General features: G+C 45.5%; 1 protein-coding gene across 3 annotated transcripts in view; it reads left to right on the top strand.

The window, feature by feature from the left end:
- The first annotated feature begins 11,063 nt into the window (after nucleotides 1-11,063).
- Nucleotides 11,064-22,360, top strand: part of SNAPC4 (small nuclear RNA activating complex polypeptide 4) — a 31,771-nt gene continuing 20,474 nt past the window's right edge. Inside the window, exons 1-7 of one of the 3 annotated variants that reach the window (XM_082208152.1) lie at nucleotides 11,064-11,426; nucleotides 13,285-13,426; nucleotides 14,404-14,447; nucleotides 16,622-16,789; nucleotides 18,067-18,192; nucleotides 19,528-19,606; nucleotides 21,401-21,482. In XM_082208152.1, coding sequence (XP_082064278.1) covers nucleotides 13,294-13,426; nucleotides 14,404-14,447; nucleotides 16,622-16,789; nucleotides 18,067-18,192; nucleotides 19,528-19,606; nucleotides 21,401-21,482 — 632 coding nt within the window. In that variant the 5' untranslated portion in view covers nucleotides 11,064-11,426; nucleotides 13,285-13,293. Of the gene's footprint in view, nucleotides 11,427-13,281; nucleotides 13,427-14,403; nucleotides 14,448-16,621; nucleotides 16,790-18,066; nucleotides 18,193-19,527; nucleotides 19,607-21,400; nucleotides 21,483-22,360 lie in introns of those variants that run through there. The other 2 variants (XM_082208153.1, XM_082208154.1) reach the window with 2 other exon arrangements.

Below are 22,360 nucleotides of genomic sequence, written 5' to 3'. Positions count from 1 at the left end.
TTTTCAAGCCTTCTCGTACTGATAAAAGTAACAGTTTGCCTATGCACAGCATCTTGTGAGAAAAGCAGAGGAAAACTTTAGCTGTGGATTTTTAGAAGAGAGAAAGGAATTTTGGACAGTTTTGAGGCCTGGTTGGGGGGGTGACTTTGGGCCTAGGTGGGGTCACCTGTCCTCACCTCCTTCATTCCCCCCTCTTAATTTTTGGACAGCCTTTCCAGGCTCGTCCCAAATGGGCCACTATCCTTTCTTGAGGCCACTGATGCTTGCCCTAATTTTTGGGAGCTGCCTCCTGCAATTGTTGCTAGGTCAGCTGAACGCCTCCTTCGACAGGGTGCAGAGTTTGTCGGGTCAGGAAGCAAACTCCATGCTTGCCACATGTTCTCGTTCTTGAGCAGATACACTACCTCCCCCTTCTGAAGCCCACACCAAGCCAGAAAGAGTTCCTGGCGTGGATTCAGGCATAACGGTTTGGGCTGGGAAAGTACGATTGCAGCTGGAGGTCTCTACACATGTCAGATTGTTACTGGCACTCTTTGATTTATTTTGACACAAAGCTAGCCAGTAATTCGGTGAACCTGGAAAAGGGATGGAATGATTCTATTAAAAAAAATGGTTGCCCAGAGGGTGGAAGGCAAGAATTGGAGCTGTAACTACGGACTCATTCCAAGAAACAGGAAGGAAGTGCAGTCCCCCCAGAGCATCTATAGGTGCCAGAGTGCAGACGGTGCAATTGGTTTGATTTGCAGAATAAGCCATCATTTCTGCCATTTGCAAAAATACCATCATGGGTACCCACAGCCTTACCCATGCCATTTGTGCACAGGGATCCAGTTATCTATTACCAAGTCAGTGCTGTGGGCCAAGGGGGGCTTCAGTTAAGTTTTGGAGGCTCTAGGTGGAGCTCTGCCAGGTGGCAAGATAATGAAAGGGGCTGGGGCATAATTTCCCCGATTGAACGTCCCACAAAACACCCTCCTCTGCAGGGGTGCTGTAAGGCTATCCAGGGGCCCAGCAGCCTTCTATAAAAACTGTATATGCAAAGGGAAAGAAAAGAAAATGAGAAAATGTCCTCTTTCAATCCATGCTGGATTCTTGAGCCGTGCAAAACGTCAGCGTCCAGGAGTGATGTCAGAGGGGCGGTAGTTTCGCGGGCGTCGGGTCATCTGGTGGGTGTCGGGCATCTTGGGTCCCTTCCAACAAGGCTGGAGCGGCGTCTGGGTCCAATCACCTCCTCACCCGGTTGATAGGGCGTTCTGGCAAAAGTCCACCTGTTAAGAGAAGAGAAAACAAAGACGGCAGCGACTGCACAGAACATATCATTTTCACATAAGGTATAGGTCTAGGGAGTGTGGCAGGAAGACTTTGCACGTGGAACTGGTCAAGAAGTTAACATGGCAACCCAGTTTGACAGTCCTTTTTCTTGGGTTAAGTTTTGCCAGCTGAGATTTTTAAAAGTATTTTTTCTGCGTTCTGCTTTTTCAGAGCTTTTGCATGTAATTTTCAGCTAATCTGCCAAGTGATTGCTACAGTGGTGCCTTGCAAGACGAAAATAATTTTCGTCTTGCGAAGCACAGTCCATTGCAACTGCGCCTTTTCAAGCAGCTTTTTAAAAAAGCGCAAGACGTTTTTGTCTTGCGAAGCAAGCCCATAGGGAAATTCGTCTAGCGAAGCAATGCAAAACTGAAAAACCCTTTCGTCTAGCGAGTTTTTCGTCTTGCGAGGCATTCGTCTTGCGGGGCACCACTGTAGTTCTAAGCAGGAGGGACATGGTGTTCCTGTGCACTGGCAAAGTTTCAGATTCCTATGCTGCGCATCTTCAATAGCACCTAAAAAGAAAAACTTTTGACAAAGTTCACAGAAAGCATTCACTTGCTTTTTAAGAAAGTCACTTTCCAGGTTAGTACTTGGGTCAGGGGGGTGGGTAACCCTTGGCCTTCTGGGTTTATGTCGCTTGACTGTAAATCCTAATTGGCTCCAGGCAGTAGCAGGTCAGAGTAGCTGGCTGGCAATAATGCAGCAGTGTCCTTCTGAGATAGCAGCCAAGAGATAAGCGCTCTGAAGCTACTTTGAGCGGCTGGCACAAGTAAAGGGGGGGGGAGCTGATGTCCTGTTACTTGCATGATTTTTTAAAAACAGCCTGTTCACTTGCTTTTTGCTGCAACAGTCTTTCAGTAAGAACAGAGATGAGAAGAAATCATTTTTTATACCGTATTTTTCGCACCATTGGACGCACCGGACAATAGGACGCACTTTGTTTTAGAGGGGGGAGAACAAGGGAAAAAAAATCTCCCCCTCTCTGCCCAGCGCCCCTTCAGTGAAGCGGCAGGAGGCGCTGCACGGAGAGGGGGAGAATTTCCCCCTCTTGTTTTCCCGCTCTAAAACAAGGTGCCATTTAAGATGCATTCAGGCGGCTACCTTGGAAGCCTGGAGAGCGAGAGGGGTTGGTGTACACTGACCCCTCTCGCTCTTCAGGCTTCAGGTTCCTTTCGACCTGCTCTTTGGGGCTGGCAGGGGGAAGCCCACCACCAGCCCCAAAGAGCAGGTCAGGGAGCAGCGGAAAGGCGCAGCGGAGAGGCTCCTGCCATAGCCACGCGTCACCTCTCCAGCCAGGAGAGGGTCGCGGGGGTTGCTTTAGCCCCGCAAGCACTCTCCCGGCTGGAGAGGTGACATGGGGCTGTAGAGGCTCCTGCCATAGCCGCGCTTCAGCTCCCCAGCCGGGAGAGCGCGCGCGGGGCTAAAGCAGCCCCCCGCGACCCTCTCCCAGCTGGAGAGGTGACGCGCAGCTACGGAAGAAGCCTCTATAGCAGCGCGTCACCTCCCCAGCCGGGAGAGCACGCGCGGGGCTAAAGCAGCCTCCCGCGACCCTCTCCCAGCTGGAGAGGAGACACGCAGCTACGGAAGAAGCCTCTATAGCAGCGCGTCACCTCCCCAGCCGGGAGAGCGCGCGCGGGGCTAAAGCAGCCTCCCGCGACCCTCTCCCAGCTGGAGAGGAGACACGCAGCTACGGAAGAAGCCTCTATAGCAGCGCGTCACCTCCCCAGCCGGGAGAGCGCGCGCGGGGCTAAAGCAGCCTCCCGCGACCCTCTCCTAGCTGGAGAGGAGACACGCAGCTACGGAAGAAGCCTCTATAGCAGCGCGTCACCTCCCCAGCCGGGAGAGCGCGCGCGGGGCTAAAGCAGCCTCCCGCGACCCTCTCCCAGCTGGAGAGGAGACACGCAGCTACGGAAGAAGCCTCTATAGCAGCGCGTCACCTCCCCAGCCGGGAGAGCGCGCGCGGGGCTAAAGCAGCCTCCCGCGACCCTCTCCCAGCTGGAGAGGAGACACGCAGCTACGGAAGAAGCCTCTATAGCAGCGCGCCACCTCCCCAGCCGGGAGAGCGCGCGCGGGGCTAAAGCAGCCTCCCGCGACCCTCTCCCAGCTGGAGAGGAGACACGCAGCTACGGAAGAAGCCTCTATAGCAGCGCGTCACCTCCCCAGCCAGGAGAGGGTCGCGGGGTGCTTCTTTAGCCCCGCGTGCGCTCTCCCGGCTGGAGAGGTGACGTGGGGCTGTAGAGGCTCCTGCCATAGCCGCGCTTCACCTCTCCAGCCGGGAGAGGGTCGCGGGGCTACGGCGTCTTCGCTCCATAGGACGCACACACATTTCCCCTTCATTTTTGAAGGGGGAAAAATACGGTAATTCTTATTCTGCGAGCTGTTGGATCATTGCCCCAGGCTGGTGAGGTGGGGTCCAGGCCATGGGGTAATACCCCAGGACCTTCAAGAGGGGTAGAGCTGGGCCCAAACCACCCAATGATCTCTCCCAGCGGCTTCATGTACATGTTAAAAAGCATGGGGGAGAGGACAGAACCCTGAGGCACCCCACTAGTGAGAGCCCAGGGGTCTGCACACTCATCCCCCAACACCAATTTCTGAGCATGGCCCAGGAGAAAGGAGTGGAACCACCATATGACAGTGCCCCCAGCTCCCAGCCCCTCTAGACAGTCCAGCAGGATGTGGTGGTAAATGGTATTAAAGGCTACTGAGAGATCCAGCAGAACTAGGAAACAGCTTTCACCTTTGTCTCTAGCCCACTGGAGATCATCAACCAGCATGACCAAGGAAGTTTCAGTCCCATGATGAGACCTGAATCCCGACTGGAAGGGATACAAATGGTCCGAATCCGCCAGGCATGCCTGGACTTGTTCAGCAACCACCCGCTCAATCACCTAGCTCAAGAATGGAATATTTGAGACTGGGCAATAGTTGGCCATATTGGCCGGGTCTAAAGTTTATTTAAAGCAGAACAAAAAGCCAAACTAATTATAAATTGGGTGATAACGGATGATTGTAAGATCCAAAAAGGAACAAGACAAGGATGCCCATTATCACCATTATTGTTTATTCTGGTCTTGGAAGTACTTGCCAAAAACATAAGAGCAAATGAAGAGATTACAGGTGTAAAAACTGGGAAAAGTGAATTCAAGTCAAAAGCGTATGCAGATGACCTAGTGATAACAGTGGAAGAACCTAAAACTTCACTCCCTAAAGTAATAGAAAAAAATCAGAATTTTGGGAAAGTGGCAGGATTTAAGCTAAATAGGAATAAAACTAAATTATTAGTTAAAAACATGAAGGAAGAAGAAAGAACCGAATTAGAACAAAACATTGAGATTGAAGTCCATAAAAAGGTTAAATATTTAGGGATTTGGTTAACATCAAGAAATATAAACCTATTTAAAAATAACTATGAAAAAATTTGGCTTGAGGTAAAAAGAAATTTAGAAATATGGAGCAGAATGAATCTCTCAATGTTAGGAAAAATATTGGCGATTAAAATGAATGTGTTGCCAAAAATGATATTTCTTTTTCAATCGATACCAGTCATCCTGAAAGGTGAATGCTTTAAAAAATGGCAGAAAGAGATTTCAAGATTTATAAAAACATAAAACATAAAATACTTACAGATGTAAAAGATAGAGGCGGGTTTGCCCTCCCAGACCTTAAATTGTATTATGAATCTGCTTGTTTGGTATGGATCAGGACTGGATGAGATTGGATAAGCAAGAGGCATTAGAACTAGAAGGACATGACAACAGATTTGGCTGGCACGCATACTTATGGTACGGGAAAGGGAAGGTTCATAGAAGTTTTTACAACCATATTCGCCAAAGAATTGATGCTTTTGAATTATGGTGCTGGAGGAGACTCTTGAGAGTCCCATGGACTGCAAGAAGATCAAACATGTCCATTCTTAAGGAAATCAGCCCTGAGTGCTCACTGGAAGGACAGATCCTGAAGATGACTCCAATACTTTGGCCACCTCATGAGAAGAGAAGACTCCCTGGAAAAGACCCTGATGTTGGGAAAGATGGAGGGCACAAGGAGAAGGGGATGACAGAGGATGAGATGGTTTGACAGTGTTCTCGAAGCTACCAGCATGAGTTTGATTAAACTGCAAGAGGCAGTGGAAGACGGAAGTGCCTGGTGTGCTCTGGTCCATGGGGTCACGAAGAGTCGGACACGACTAAATGACCAAACAACAACAATCAAGAAATCACTAATGAGAGTATGGGAGAGATACAAAGACTTATTGGAACAAAAGACTCCATGGTAGCTTTCACTACATGAAGCATTACTGCTTAAACCACTTGGAAAGAAAGGAAAATGGCTCACATATGTTGATTTATTAAAGGAACACAATGGAAAATGGAAATTAAGAGATTATGATGAGATCAAAGACCACTTTCAGAGTTAGTTGCATTATCGACAACTATATGAAACACATAAAGAAGACAGCAAGAAAGAATTTAGTTATATGTACTAGATCTAGGTTTCAAACGGAAGTGATTGAAGGGAAAGTGAAACTACTGAAGGCCGCATACAGCATACTATTAGAATGGACGATGAAAGATGAAGAGGTAAAATCAGTTATGATTAAATGGGCACAAGATGTAGGTCACAACATTATGATGGAAGATTGGGAAAAATTATGGAAAACTGACTTAAAATTTACAGATTGTTCCCTATTGAAGGAGAATTACATGAAGATGATGTACAGATGGTACACAACACCAGTGCAGTTAGGGAAAATGTACAAAACTAGTTCAAATATATGTTGGAAGTGTAATGAAAAGGAGGGGACATTTTATCATATGTGGTGGGATTGTAAGGTAATTAAAAAAAATGGGAAAAGATATACAACGAATTGAAGAAAATGTTCCATTTAACATTTGTGTAAAAGCCTGAAGCATTTGTATTAGGGATTGTAGGGAAAGATATGCCAAAAAAGCTGAAAAACATCTTCATGTATGAGACAACGGCCGCGAGAGTTCTGGTAGCAGAAGGATGGAAGACTGAAGAAACCCCAACTAAAGAATCATGGCAAGAAAAATTGATGGACTATGCAGAACTGGCAAAACTAAAATACAAGCTACGGGACAAGGATAACTGTGACTTTAAAGATGAATGGGAACCCTTTACAAAGTATTTGAAGACACAACAAAGCGAACTGGACTCCTTGACTGGTTTTGAATAAACAGTCACAAACTTTTAATTGATAATAATCAGTTAAATAGTTTGAGGATTTATGCAGCTGTGTAACATGCAGAAAACTGCATTTTTAGAGAAATCAAAGACTGGAACTGAGGGAAGTCGGGGGGTGGGGGTGGGTGGATTCTGTGGGGGAGGGAGGGGGAGGGAGGAAAAATGGGGGGAAATAAGGATGATATGTTTCTGGATAATATGTTTTGTTTTAATTTTGAATAAAAGTTATTTTTTTTAAAAAAAAGTTTATTCGAAGAAGCAGTTTAATAACTGCCTCTTTCAGTAGGTCTGGGAAGGCTCCCTCACAGAGAAAAGCATTCACCACCCTGCGGAGCCCACCGTCAAGCCCTTCCCAGCTCGCTTTTATGAGCCAGGATGGGCAAGGATCAAGGAGACAGGTGGTCGGTTTCACTCGTCCAAGCATCCTGTCCACATCCTCAGAGGTAACAGAGGGAATTGATCCCACACAACTTGACTAGACAGGACTCCAGCACTCTCCCGCCCAAGCCCTGCTCCCACGGTGGTGTCTACCTCCTTCCGAATCTGAGCAATTTTACATGTAAAAAACTTAGCAAAATCATTGCAGGAGATATTGGGGCCCTTTTAGTGAGGGTGGTTCCACCTGAAAGAGTCTTCTGCTGCTGTTTTCTGCAGATGCAATAGAGCCAGTGAAGAAGGTCCTCTTCGCCATTGCTATCACCACTTGGTAGGCTTGATGTTGAGCTCTAAGCCATGTTCAGTCAGATTCAGAATGAGTTTTCCGCCACCGGCACTCTAACCATCTCAAAGATTGTTTCATTGCCCTCAGCTCTGGGAAAACCATGGGGCTGTCTGGGCTCCATGCAATTGGAGAGGGCGCTTCAGAGCCAGACAGTCAATAGCCCTGTTTAACTCCACATTCCAGTGGGCCACCAGGGAATCAGCTGAAAGGCCATCAACATGGGATAAAACATCCCATACCACTCTCTGGAAACCATTTGGATCCATTAAGAGGAGGGGGCGGACCATCCAAATCAGTCCCACCTCCCTGCAGATGGGAAGAGTCATGGAGAAATCCAGTTGCACCAGGAAGTGATCCGACCATGACACTTCTTTTGTTCTGCTTTTACTTAGTGTCAGATCACCCACATCCATAGAGGTGAACACCAGGTCTAAGGCATGTCCACGGCTATGAGTTGGGCCAAACTTATTCATGGACAGCCACATGGAGACTATGCTTTCCACGAAGTCCTGAGTAGCCCCTTGTAAGGTCGTGTTGGCGTGGATATCAAAATCCCCTAGGACAACCAAACTAGGTGTCTCCAGGAGAACATCTGCCTCAACCCGAAGCAGCTTGGGCAGGGAATCCTTTGTGCAGTGGGGAGGTCGGTGCACCAAAAGGAATCCTGTACTGCCCCTATTGCCCAACTTTCAGAACATGCACTCAGAGAACTGGGTCTTCCCAATAGGATGCCTGGTGCAAGCTAATGACTTCCTAAAAATCACTGCAATTCCCCCTCCCCGCCCACATGACCTGGGTTGCTGTGCGTAAGAGAAACCTGGTGGACAAGCAGGGGCAAGAACAGGCCCATCTGCTTCATCCAACCAAGTCTCTGTTATACATGCCAGGTCAAGTCCTTCATCCATGATCAAGTCATGGATGGCAGTGGTCTTAGGAATCATTGACCTGGCATTGCACAGCAGCACCTACAGGTCATGTGGGTCTCACTTGTTGATTCCAGTATCCATCCAGTCAAGACCAGACCCGGAGGCAGGGATAGTTCTCAAACAGTGACTACGGTAAATCTGCTTCCTTGGTAATGACATGGTCTGGTCTTAGCATAACTCCTCCTACCTGTGATCACTGAGATCGGTTGTCCCATACATTGTAATATATATTGTAATATATTGCCTGTAGGACCTGCTTTTCTTGTAGAGTATATTCCTTCTGAGGTATTTAAGGTTGTTTCCAATCCATTACTCCTGTTCTTATTTTTACATAATGCTATGCTATTTCAGTCCTAAAGAAAAAAACCCCAATGCACCTCTAGTGGTATAACCCCAAATTGCACAAAGACTTCCTTTTATGAAAAGGTACTGCTGTATTGAGCTTCTGTGCTCAATAGTGGTTCTTCTAATGCTGGTTCTGAGAAGTGGTTGCTGTCTCTTAAGGGCTTCTGATTTGTTTCCTCAGGAACAAACCCTACACAAGTCCACTGGCTGGTGCATTGTACACCTCCTTGGGCAATTTCTGTTTCCAAATTGGTGCCAAAGGTGTATCACTGCTTTGCTTAGGAGCACAGCTGAGAGGGGAGTCTTGCTGTCAGGGCAATCCAGGACCTCCATATACATTGCCCAGGCTTGTTCCCTGAAGGGGTGTTATTTCAGTTTATTATGATGTTTAGCTGGTGATATATCTATTCTTAAGGAAATCAGCCCTGAGTGCTCACTGGAGTCGGACACGACTAAACAACAACATACCACAATATGGAAAACTAGACATTGCATAGCCCTAGTGAAGTTTGGTCCCGCCCCCACTAGCAGCTTTACAATTTTAAGATACTAAGGAGAAAGAAATTATATAAAGTTGGCCCTGGATTATATATTGGTTCCCTTCCCCCACCCTGTCCAAAAAGTATATTAATTCATTTTTTAGATTTGGATCAAATTCTTCATCACCTGTCCTAGGACCTTTTGCTTCTCAATTAATTAAGGCAGCCAAGATAGCTTTGAAATTGTTCTGTGTACAGTGGTGCCTCGCAAGACGAAATTAATTCGTTCCGCAAGTTTTTTCTTCTTGCGAGTTTTTTGTCTTGCGAAGCACGGTTTCCCATAGGAATGCATTGAAAATCAATCAATGTTTTCCTATGGAGACCGTCGGGGACAGAGGGGAAGCGCCGCTCTGTCCCCTCTTTTGAAGCAAGGGGCGGAGAGGAGAAGATTGCTTCTCCCCCTTGCCGCCCCTTGGTTCAAAAGGGGTCCAGGGAGAGAGGGGAAGGCGCTGCGCCTTCCCCTCTGTCCCCGGAGCTTGCGGGGCTGGCAACGGGGAGAAGCGATCTTCTCCCCGCCGCCCCTTGCTTCAAAAGAGGTCCGGGGACAGCGGGAAAGACGCACTGCGCTTCCCGCTATCCCCGGAGCTTGCGGGGCAAGCTTCGTTTTGCGAAGCAAGCCCATAGGGAAATTCGTCTTGCGAAGCAACTCGAAAACGAAAAAACCTTTCGTTTTGCGAGTTTTTCGTCTCGCGAGGCATTCGTCTTGCGGGGCACCACTGTAATTAAATAAAGTGTGTATTTTTTAACAGAATATTTCCTAATTTTGAAGGGTGAAGGATTGGTTTTCTGTTGAGTGTGGCCTGCTATGTATATGCACTTTAAAATTATTTAAAAAGGGTGACTGGCTAAGAGATCAAAATAATAAAATAAGCAGAGATCTTGACCACTCTGTGGCATATTGTTGACACCAACCGTCGAAAGCCTTCTCTATTAGCCTGAGGATTCCAGGAGTCAAATTATTCTTCTCACCACCCCTTGCCAAAAAAGAAAGTGTGCCAAGGAAGCTTCTTTGGAGCCCTGGACCATCTGAATCTGACCTACCTCACAAGGCTGTGGGGACACCACTTCAGCATCACTTAAGCTCCTTGGAGGGCAATAGTAATAATAGTATAATACTAATAGTATTTATATGCCACTCATTTAACTGGTTTGCCCCAGCAACTCTGGGCAGCTTCCAATAGAATATTAAAACACAAAAAACCCCAAACATTAAAAACCTCGTACAGGGCTGCTTTCAGATGTCTTCTAAAAGTCAGGTAGTTGTTTATTTTCTTGACCTCTGATGGGAGGACATTCCATAGGGTGGGCGCCAGCACCCACAAGGCCCTCTGCCTGGTTCCTGTAACCTCACTTCTTGAAATGAGCAGTGATATTTTAAATAATGAAATAATAAAAATCATTGTTAAAAGAAAAGCAGTGGGGTGAGGTACTGCCTAATTATATGTTAATAAATTAGTTGGTTAATGATTAAGGAATAATTAAAATAGCATAATTAACAATTAAAAAGCAAGGGACTCAACCTCTTAATACATTTTGAAGAGTCACAAATTATATGTGCATTATGTACTGAACCTCATTTGTTGTAATGTTTTATTTTGAAATCTTTATGATAATATTTTAGTTTCCTGTTAATTATGATGCTTTGGATGTATACGTTATATTTGACTTTCTTAGGTAATGTTTTATTCTGGGTTGTTTTAATTGATATTTTAATGTAGATTGTAAACCTTCTTAAAAATATAAAGCTGTATAGAAATGAAATGATGATAATAATAATTGTGGGGAGAAGGCAGTCTGCGCAGTCGCTTCCTTCCCACCTGGAGTCCCTCCCCCCCCCGCTTCTTCCTGCCACTGCGCATGCGGGAGAAAATGGGGCGGGATCTGCTGCTGCTGCGCCTTAGACACTCCTTTTACTGAAGGAGGGGAGGGGTCAGAGCGACCTGCTCTCCTAACTGGAGCGGGCATCTATTGGTTTGCCGACAGAGCGGAAGTGACGGGTCACGGCTGTTGTGACGCTGAAGGTGTTCTGTTTTGCTTCCGGTTCAGGCAGGTCCTTGGTGGCAAGCACGCCGGTCGGCTGAAACGGCTGTCTTTTGTGACTCGTCTACGACCAGTCTTACTAGCCAGCCTGTGGCTAGTCAGAGCTCCTCTTAGGCGATCAGGACGAACAACTTTGGTTGCGAGAGGGAACAAATACCTCCCTGTGGACTAGTGCCTTGTCTGGCTTCATTGGCAGAGATGGTTACAGAGTGTCTCGGCTTGGGTTTAGCGTCCTTCCCCTCTTCAGCATAAGGGGCCCCCAGACGCCCCCGCTGCCCTGCTAGCCCAGTCTTTCGCTACTCCCTCCGGGCAGATGCTGCTTGTGAGAATGCGGTGAGTAGAGGGCTTGCCTCTTGGTGCAAGCTGCCTGTGGGCAGAGGCTCCCCTTCCTAGCTGGTGCAGCTAAGACCTCCTCTGATCATCCAGGTTTTCTTGCCCTTGGGTGGTGTATTGGGTGCTGGGTATGCATCTAGTAGGGGACACATCATGCTCCTTCTGGGGTGGTCCCCACCCTGCACTCACACCTCTCCTGTGGCTCTTAGAAGCTGGCAGCATACAACAGCAGCTACCCACCATAAATGGCTTTGACTGGTGTGCTAAACCAGGTTAGGGTAGCCGATGGCACGTAAATCCTCTGCATGGGTTACCATGGGTTGAGCAATATTGAGACCAATATTGGGCCAAATGGACAAGAAGGCAATTTCCTGCACATGCTGTAGAGGGGAGTGAGTGGCAGACAATGCTCATCTGCCCCAGGGAAGGTAGCCCCTCTAGGAGAAGGAAAACTGAACCTAAACCTCTGCTGTCTTGTGGGATATTTTTTGGAGAATAAAAGGCTAAGGAGTAAACTGTACACAAGTTTGGAGTGGAGTCCCTAAGGCGGTTGTATTGCACCTTGTACTCCTCCTTTGGGCAACTCTTGCAGCCAAGTTGGTGCCAACTGTATTGCTCTGCTTTCTTTTGAACCACAGCAGTGAGACTGAGAGTGGGGTCATGTCATGTGGGCAGCCCAGGGCTTCCATACACACTGCCCAAGCTTGTGCCCCAGGAGATCACTTTCTAATGCAGCAGTTTGACTTCATCCCTTGAGGCACTATCTATTTTCTCTTGAGACAGACTGCTGCCAGTGTCTTGCCATTGCAAAGGGGCAAAGCATGAAGGTTTTCATGGGGCTTGCACCGCAGCTTGACATAGAGATGCTGCCAGTCAGTGCAGGCAGCACTCAGCTAGAGGAACCAAGGATTCAGGAAAAAGCAACTTCTTAGGCTGGTGTTTAAATTCAAACCATAACAACTGAAACCTTTAAAGTGGAAATTTAAAAATTTACAACGCATACTAGCAAAAGACTTCAGTTTCTGTCATCTCTGTGTAGGGCTGCAAAAAAACTGTTTGAAAACCTAGAGAGCTGCTGTCAGTCAGTGTAGTCAGTACTAGGATAGATGAGCCAGTGGTCTGACTTCATTTCTTTTCACTTTTAATTTGCATACCACGTTTCTGTATTGCTATACACAAGGCAGTTTACAAGTTGGAAGAACAAAAAAATACAACAAAATTACACACAACATTACACAATGCAAGTAAGTCATAATAAAAATGTGATTTTAAAATAAACAACATATAAAATTAATATTCAGTAACCCAGTAGAATATAGTAGTACATAATAACATTAACTGAAATTATCACCAAATAATAATTAATTGTCAGCTTCTGACAATCCTGTGTTAAGTGAAAGTTACGTTATATTGACACCTGATTCTTAACAATCACGCATTCCTGTAGCATTTGTTCTGATTTACAGCATTTCTCGGTGCTCTTTTCTCAGCTGTGCTACTGGAGAGCCTTCCATACCTGGGATTGAACCTGTGTGCTCTACCACTGTGCTATGGGTACTGCCCACGATGAAAGCTAAGTCCTTCAGGAACCTGAATCCCCCCCCACACACCCAACACACGCATAAAGCAGTTTCTCATGTTCCTATTGCAGATCAGTGCTTCTGGTACTGCTTAATGTGTAGGAGGGCCTAAGTGTGCACAGATTCATAGAACCAAAGGATTGCAGAGTTAGGAGAGAACCCCATGGGCCATCTAGTCCAGCCCCCTGCAATACAGGAATCACTGCTAATGCATGTTACTTTTGAATCTGATTTTTTATTTATAGTTCTTTTTTGTCTTTATCTCTTCTTGGTAGCAGATATAAGTGATGGATATAGAAGCAGAAAGAGAGAAAATCCGTTGGGAGATTGAAGAACTGGAAAGGAGCCTGGGCCCCAATGTCGCAAGCGTCAAGTCCCAAGTCTCAAGCTCTAGTCCTGAGTTGGTCTCTGACATTGAAGGTGCAATGCTTGTTGAGTGTTTCTTATGTCTTCTACAATCCACATTTATTTATAAAAAATATTTCTATGACCACAGTGTAATATATTAAATATATTAAAGTGGTTTATAACCAAAAAAAACCATATATTAAACCCAAAAAAGTTTGATGATAGACATCAGATAATCATTGTAGAAGGATGTTGTCTTAATTGCCTGTGTAGTAGGCCTGGTGGAATAGAAAAGTTTTCAGCAGCTGCTACATCTCTAATGGCAGAGAGTTTCATAGGACTGGATTGATGACGTTCAAAACTCCTTGTTGTCAAATGAGCCTCATCAATTCAGGGAACAACTAACAATGCTGTTGTGGGTGATCTCTGTGATTCAGCTGGGATATTATAAAGGTTTGGGTGATCCCTGAGGTACCTTGGACCTAAGTGACTCAGGGCTTTGTAAATTAATACAAGGACCTTGAGGCTACCTTGGTAGTAGGTGGGATTGTTACTTGATCAGAGTTTGTGGTATTTTAGTTCAAATACATCCAGAATACCACCACAGTTGTTCATCATCATGTCATTCATCATCATGCCATTTATCTGTCTGCATGCAGAAGGCCTCAGGTTCAATCCCCACATTAGCTTGGGAATGTCCACTGCCTGCAATCATAAATGTTTATCTGATAGTAGCCCTCAGAGTGCTTCTCACATGCATCTTAAGTTTGCACTTACCTTTGTTTTTAAACATGGGCCTTACCGGCAAATATGATCTGATTAATCCTTACAGCAAGCCTGTAGGATATGCTGTTGTTATTCTTCCTGTGTAGCACATTATGGCTTTTCAACACTATCCAGCAATTTGTGATGTGAACCTACTTAGTACATTATCTTAACCACAACACACCAAGAGTGTCACAGTTAGGCTGCCTTCCTGCCATGACTGTTTGAAATTTTTGCTTTCTTTGCCTGTATTCTGTCTAATATTTCTTTTCATTTCCTGTCAGATGACCTTGATGATGATGATGATTCCGATACTCATGACAACATGGCAAGTACCTGGTTCAAATAATGCCTTCCTGTTTTGGAGGTTTATATGTTACATACACAATCACATACTTTTTTAAATTGTTGTTAAAAAGTTAGTCTCCATGTGGATAAAGGACTTTGCCCTTCTTTGTGGAAGTTCCATCCAGGCCCCTCTAAGCTGTTTTTAAGACCCCTCTAAGCTGTTATTGGGATGCAGGTGGCGCTGTGGGTAAATCCTCAGCGCCTAGGGCTTGCCGATCGCATGGTCGGCGGTTCGAATCCCCGCGGCGGGGTGAGCTCCCGTCCTTCGGTCCCAGCTCCTGCCCACCTAGCAGTTCGAAAGCATCCCTAAGTGCAAGTAGATAAATAGGTACCGCTTTATAGCGGGAAGGTAAACGGCGTTTCCGTGTGCTGCGCTGGTGCCGGCTCGCCAGAGCAGCTTCGTCACGCTGGCCACGTGACCCGGAAGTGTCTCCGGACAGCGCTGGCCCCCAGCCTCTTAAGTGAGATTGGCGCACAACCCCAGAGTCGGACACGACTGGCCCGTACGGGCAGGGGTACCTTTACCTTTTACCAAGCTGTTATTAAATTCCAGTTCACTTTTCTGCTCGTGAGATCACTTGTGAGAAGAAACATGAAATGTGTCTCAAGCTCTGGGCTTTTTGGGAGGAAACGGTGGGCTAGAAATTTAATTGGATATTTAATAAATACATAAGCAGGGCACCGGGACTTTCAGTGAAAAAGGCTCCCAAAGTGGCTTGCGTATAATTTATTTACAGGTAACTTGCATCTTATGTTACATTCTTGGTCTTCATGCTTATAAGCAAACTTACGTAAACCCAGAACTTCCCCTAGAAAACAATTTAAAAACTATTTAAAAACTCACTGCAATTACCATTGAGGGGTGAATGCAGTTCTTAGTCTTCCTCTTAGTCTTCCTCCTCTCCCTCACGGGATGCTACTGCAGATGTTACAAGGACTTGGGGGGGGTGAATGATAGCTAGAAGAAATGCTGGGCTGTGGTTCAAATCCAGAGGTGGGTTGTGTTGATACATCTGTTGCTGTTGCTGCTGGTTTATTTGTGAGGAACAGTCAAACATTCAGAGTGTCTGTAATCTAGTCCAGCCCTGTGCAATGCAGAAACGACAGCATATATCGCTGTATGTGTGTGTGTATGTGTAGTCATTTTGGCAGAAGCTTCACAGGAACAACAACAACAAAAAATGAATGAGTTGCATTGCAGGGGGTTAGACTAGATGACCCTCAGGGTCCCTTTCAACACTTTAATTCAATGATTCTATGCTGAAAGAAAATAGTATTTTTATTTGGTACAATTATTAAGGTGTATATAAAGAGAGAGAACAATTATAACAACAGGTGACAATTAAAGCAAAATTATAAAACTGGAATGTAGACCAAGTCTAGTTGCATGTGGGATAAAATAACAATATCCAAGAAAGGGCTATCAGTGTTATCAAATTATCAGATCTAGTTCCAGATTTGCCAGGCTTTGAGGGAAGGTTGTCTTGCAAGTGTAGATGTCGTAAAAGAATGCCAGATCATATAAAAAGTGTCTGGCAGTTAGTTCTGTATCTCAGATTAGGTGTAATTTTATTCATTCTAGCTATCTTCCAGAGTCAGGGGTATTGAGCTCCCAGTGTAAGATTTGGGGCTGTTTTCCATTGAGTTGCCATGATAGTTTGAGCTGCCAAGGTCATATATAATACCTTTTGCCAATATATCTACATTGGCATCATCAGAAGAATTCACAAAATTTAATTTTGCCCAACAAGCCATAGTGTCTTTGGTATATTTATTTCCATGAAAATCAAATTCCCTAAATATTGCACCAACTTACATTCCCACTATACGTGATAACATGTAGCAAGTTTATTTCAGCCCCTCTGGTAACTAAGCAATACACTAGCACCCCGGCGTACATTACCCTCGGGTAACGTAAGCTTCGCGTTGTGAAAGCGGCAAACCCAGAAGTGTTTTGCTGCACACGTATGGTTGTGGAAACCTTGGGAGAAAACATGTTTGACGTTTGCAAAGGAAGGTGATATTGTCTGTAGGAATTTCAAGGGCCATGCCCTTGATGCATCCAACTAAATCAGTTGCCTGCCTCTCTACCTTCTGTAAAGTCTGTTTTTTCCAGCCATCTGATCAACTCTTCTTTTTCTCCTTCTGGATCAGGAGGTAGACCTAGATGGGGAGAAAGGTGCTGGAGTGGGGAGTGAAGTGGACATCCATCTCCCTCAGTCCCTGGAGACCTGCCTGCACATGAACATGGTTTACCAGGAGGTGATTCAGGAGAAGATTGAGGAGATCACCCTCTGGCTGGCCCAGAACAGAGAGCAGCAGGTCAGTGTTGTGGTGGGGCTGCCTTAAGAATACTCTGGAATGTTTCAGCTCTCTCTGGGGGTTTGTGGAGTTGTGTTGTAGCCTGAACAAAGCTGATTGAAAATAAAATTGCCAATATAGTAATACAAATCTGTGGTGCAGCCAGATTTGGAAGGCTGGTCACCTCACCTCAAAAAGAACATTGCAGAGTTGGAAAAGCTTCAGAAAATTGTGACCCAAATGATCAAGGGGGAATGGAGCGACAACCTTATGAGCAAAGGTTGGGATCTTTTAGTTTAGAAAAAAGGTGAGGAAGAGGCGACATGATAGAAGTTTATAAAATTTTCAGGGCATGGAGCAAGTGGATGAGAAGAGTTTTACTCCTCTCTCATAACACTGGAATTTGTTGACATCCAAGGAAGTTGAATGCTGGAAAGTTCAGGAAATATAACAGAAGTGACTTCTTCACTACATCACAGAGTTAAATTTTCTCCAGCAGGAGACAGTGATGGCTTTAAAACAGGTATGGACAAATTAATGGAGGAGCAGAACGCTCTCAGTGGCTACTAGCCATGGTGGCTATGCTCTGCCATCACCGCTGTGCCTCTGAATTTAAGTTTTATTTATTTATTATTTATTTATTAAATTTATATACACACTTCACCAAAATATCTCAGGGCAGCTCACACAATTAAAAAACCCCTAGATAAAATCACTAATAAATAGTTAAAACAGAAAAACAAAACAATAAGTGCCTATGAGCTTGCTGGATCAGGCCAATGGCCCAACTCTGCAAGCACCCTCATCTCACTGGCCAACTAGATGCCTGCAGGAAACCCAGGGAGCACATTGTGTTCAGTGAACGAGCCCTGTGTGTAGCTATAAATAAATATTTTATGCTATCAATTCCCTTACATTTTCGCTAGTAGGAATGCATACAAATATTTTAATGGAATATCTAATATGACTGAATCACATTAATCTTTTGGGTTAATTAATGAAACTCAATAGTTTGATTGGATTTTGAATGACTGTGCAATTGTTACTGTTTTGAATCTTACTGTGCTATCTTCCTTAGCGGGTCATGCAAGCTGCTCTTCCGAATAATGCTTTTTATAGGGTAGGAGGCAGTGGGGTTGAGTTTATGGAACCAAGGGGGTAGTGGCTCCAAAAAGTTTCAGAACTGCTTCCCTAAATTTCTTGCATTGCAGGGGGTTGGACTCAATGACCCTTGGTGCACTTTCAACCCTACAATTCTATTCTTCTTCTTCTCTGTCTCTCTTTTCAATGCCTTGCAGGAAAAGCTGACATGGGAGCTGGCTGGGACGAGAGGCACTAAGTCAAGTGACAGCAAAACCTTGCCAGCAAATTTGTTTCTGGGCCATTTCATGAAGCCGTACTTCAAGGACATGACGTCAGGGTTTGTAAGTATCCATTGCTGGCCTCTCTTCCTCCTGGGGATAGAGGTGGGCAACCCTGTCTCCTTCCCTAGTTTCCAGCCCCCTTGTCTTACGGCAAGATAGATTGATTGATTACATTCATATCCCACCATTTCTCCAAAGAGCTCAAGGTGGCATATGCATTTCTCGCCCCTCTCCATTTTATCTTCAAAACAACTCTGTGAGGTATGTGAGGCCAAGGCAGTCCTTGTCCCTAGGCCACACTCAGTGTGCTTCAAGGATGAGTGAGGATTTGAACCCTACACTCTACCAGGTCCTAGTCCTCATGTAATTCCCACAGCAACCCTGTGAGGTAGGTTAGTCTGAGAGACAGTGACTAGTCCAAGGTCACATCCAGTGAACTTCATGACAGATTGGGCATTTGAACCCTGCTCTGTCCCAGTTCATAGCCTTCATTTAATCCCCACAACAGCCCTGCAAACTAGGCTAGGCTGAGTGAGGGAGTGGACAAACATCACCTATTGTCTCATGACTTAGTGGGGGACTTCAACCCTGGTCTTCCAGGTCCTAGCCCAATGCTCTAACCACCATGCATCTTGGAAGATGAAGAGGCCAAATTCTGGTTGATACTGCTCTTTGTTTGCAATCTGGACTTGTTTTTAACCAGGTACCAATGAGATCATTTATACCAAGGGGACTGAATTGAGACCTTCCAGTTGTTGCTGGACTTCCCCTCATTGCCCCTGATCTCTGGCCATGCCAGCTGCAGGGGCTGATGGGAGTTGCAGTGCAGAAACACATAGAATAGGATAGGCTCCCCCCATATACACCCACTTGACTGCTTTGATCAGGAGAGCTGGCCCTGTTACAGTAACTCTGTAATCCCTGTTCCATATCGGCAATACATCCATCCTTTACTGTGACGGTGCCTACACTTGGAAACTCCCTGCCCATTGACATCAGACAGGTACAGTCATGCCACGTGTTGAAGTAGCTTTGGGATGAATATTTTTGGGTTGCGCTCCGCGGTGACCCGGAAGTAACGGAGCGCATTACTTCCGGGTTTTGCCACTCACACATGCGCAGACGCTAAAAATGAGGTCATGCGCGGAAGCGGCGAAACGTGGCACACGCAGACGCACAGTCGCATCTTATGTTTACTTCAGGATGCGAATGGGGCTCTGGAATGGATCCCGTTCGTATCCAGAGCAACCGATGACCCATGCACACACTTTTGACACTATGCACACTTTTGAAAACCACCAGTGGGGCTTGTCTGACAAGAGAGATTGAGGACCAAAGTGGGATTATTTTGTGACATCTGTAGTGCCCTTTCTCTCTCCCCCTCCCCCTCTTTAGGGCCCTCCTGCCAACAGTGACGCCAGGGAAAAAGCAAAACAAGGCATCAAGTCTTTTGCGGAGCTGCTCACTATCAAATGTAAGAGGGATTTGGGGGGCTACAATAACATACTTATTTTAGGTTTGAATTGATTGAAACCTTCAGCATGAGCTGACTTGGTTTCTGGAACCATGGAATTGTAGAGTTAAAAGAGGGCCACCCCCACCCCAAGAGTCATCTATCCCAATTCCCTGCAATGCCAGAATCGCAGCTCAAGAATCCCTGACAGGTGACCAACCAGCTTTTCAAAACTCCAGCAAAGGAGAGAGCCCACCACCTTCCTTTTCTGTTTCCAACAAATAGAAGTCAAGGGAGCAAATGACGATGGTTGGAGTTTTCCTATCAGCAGCAGGGAGTCTAGTCCACTGGGGAAATGGGGCAAATGACCCACCAACCTCAGTCTGCCCTTGGTCAGCCCCCACCTGCTTGCCTTATAACAGCAGTCCGGGGTGGGGTGCTGTTGTTGGATAAATTTATAAAGGGTGTGCCCCAGCTGGGGTACCCAAAGTAACACCAAATAGACACAGACTTTAAATGTGAAAAAAATAAATATTAGGCCTTTATTGATCCAAACGTATGTAGGAGTCAGTCTCCTGAAAAAACCAGGAGCAAGCTGCGATTTCCATGCTCTTAAATCTAGTCTATAGTACACTGCTAAGCTACACATGTAATTACAAAGAACCAAATGATTACAACAATTTTTTCCATCAAACATACTGTCGTCATTCTTAAACCACTCAAGAGATCCATTGGCTCTTTTCACCTGCCGACCCCAACCTTCTCATCTATGACTTACACCAGAATGTTGGAAGAATTTATATACAGTTCCCCAAAGGAATGCCAGTAGACACAGGCTTTAAGTGAGAAATTAGGCCTTATTAATACAAATATACATAGGGTTAGCCTTCTGAAAAAACAGAAAGAGGCTGCCCTTGGATGCTGTCAGACACCATCTTCTATACGTGTCCAGCTACACAGCTGATGACTACTTAATCAATCAGACAATTTCAGCAATTCTTCCCTTCAGACTTAAACAGTTACAACATGTTGGCATCATTATTAAACCTCTCAGAGATTGTTTGGCTGTTCTGAGCAGTGCAACCCAACCTTCCCATTCTATTGCTAACACCAGAATGTTGGAGGAATTTGTAAAGGGTGCTCCCTAACCCACGTTCCCCAAAGAAACGCCGGTAGATACATGTTTTAAATGAAAAACTGCTTTCAGTTATCTATGTTGATATCTTTGTTCTCTTCTTGACCCAGGACTTCGTGTAACTACTATGATTGGCTGATCTGCTAGTATTTTGTTCTCTTATTGTTGTATCTTATCTGTTTACCTTCCATTATTTTCAGTTGTGCTATGAGCTGTAACAGTACACAGTCGTGTGCACATTTCTACTTAAAAAGAGTCTGTCTGTTCTATTAGGAAAGGTTTAGTAAAGCTCACACACAGATTTCAGGCTGTCAAGCTCTAGCTGCACAAAATGAATTCAGGGATGGAATAAGAATGGGGAGATACTCCTACAATCATGGACCCGCCCACCAGCTTCCCCTTCTCAGCCCCAGTGTTGCCCCCTCAGCTGGGAGGAGGAGGATGGGGGCAAAGCTAGATTGAGTTGGTTCCACCTCTCATTGGCTTGGGCTCCCTGTCTTCCACCCCACTAATCCCAAAGAGGAACGCAGCCACTACTGAGAGAGAGATGGGGACAGACTAGAGAGAGTAGGCTCTGCCTTTTGTTGGCTTTGGCTTCACCTCCCTTTGGGCTCCTGGCCTTCCTTCCCGCTACTTGGTGACCTTTTGTAATACCTCCCCCCCACCTTGGTCTTCCATAGGGAAAAGCCAAGAGAAGCTGCTGCTCCGTCAGTCTGTCATGAGTGACCAATTGCAGCACCTGCTTCAGCCCAAGCTCTTGAAGTAAGTACAGAAGGGGGCTCCTGCAAAACGTTCCCCTTTCCCAAAGAAGTGGGGCTGGGAGAGCAAAGTATTTTGTGCTGAATCAGGGCCTTTGCTCCATCTAGCCCAGAAGTATCTTGATTTTCCAATTCTTGTTGCCTCTTAGTTGTCTTTATTTGTTCAAAAACGTTTGGACAGTTGACTTGTGGCTTATGGAGAGGTTACGTTCTGGGGATATCACATGAAGGTGGAATCCCATATAGCACAAAACAACCCTTTGAAAACCGGGAAATGGCCATTTAAAAACATTGGACAGCGCTTAACTCCTTTTAAGCTCTCCACCTTGCTTCCTGGGCTCTGGATGTCGTGAGTTCCTGCGAGATCCCTCAACAGTCTCCCAGAGCCTGGCAAGCAAATCTGAGAGCTTAAGAGTTCTTTCCGCACCTGGAAAACTGACATGGAAAGAGCTTTTCAGTTCTCTGCCTTCTGTGTATTTAATTTGTGCAATTTTAGATTTGTAAAGTTGAAATCACACAGGTTAAATGTGGCTAATTTGTGAGTCATCTATACCTTGCCGTTCCTCATAGTTCAGACACAGTGGGGCTGTGCTTTCGTCTTTGACAAAAATAGCATTTGCCTCGTGAATATTCACAGCACTTTGAGGCTGATGCTCATTTCTTTGTAGCAACACAAAACCCCAAGGTTTCTAGGTTAAAAATGAATTTTCCTTATCCGAGACACTCCTTAGCTTTGACCTGTGTGCAAAGGAACTGAAATTGAACTTGACATGAGTTCTAGGGCGTGGTTGAGAGATAAAAAGTTTGGTGTCCAGATTTTCTAGTATTGTTCCCAGTGCATTCGTTGCATGCTTCTTTTTACACATATGTGAATGTCTTTTA

Source organism: Podarcis vaucheri, assembly GCF_965113315.1.
Source record: "Podarcis vaucheri genome assembly, chromosome: Z".
NCBI classification, from domain to species: domain Eukaryota; kingdom Metazoa; phylum Chordata; class Lepidosauria; order Squamata; family Lacertidae; genus Podarcis; species Podarcis vaucheri.
The sequence above is the reverse complement of the archived record's forward strand: the minus strand, read 5'-3'. Positions and strand labels throughout refer to the sequence as shown.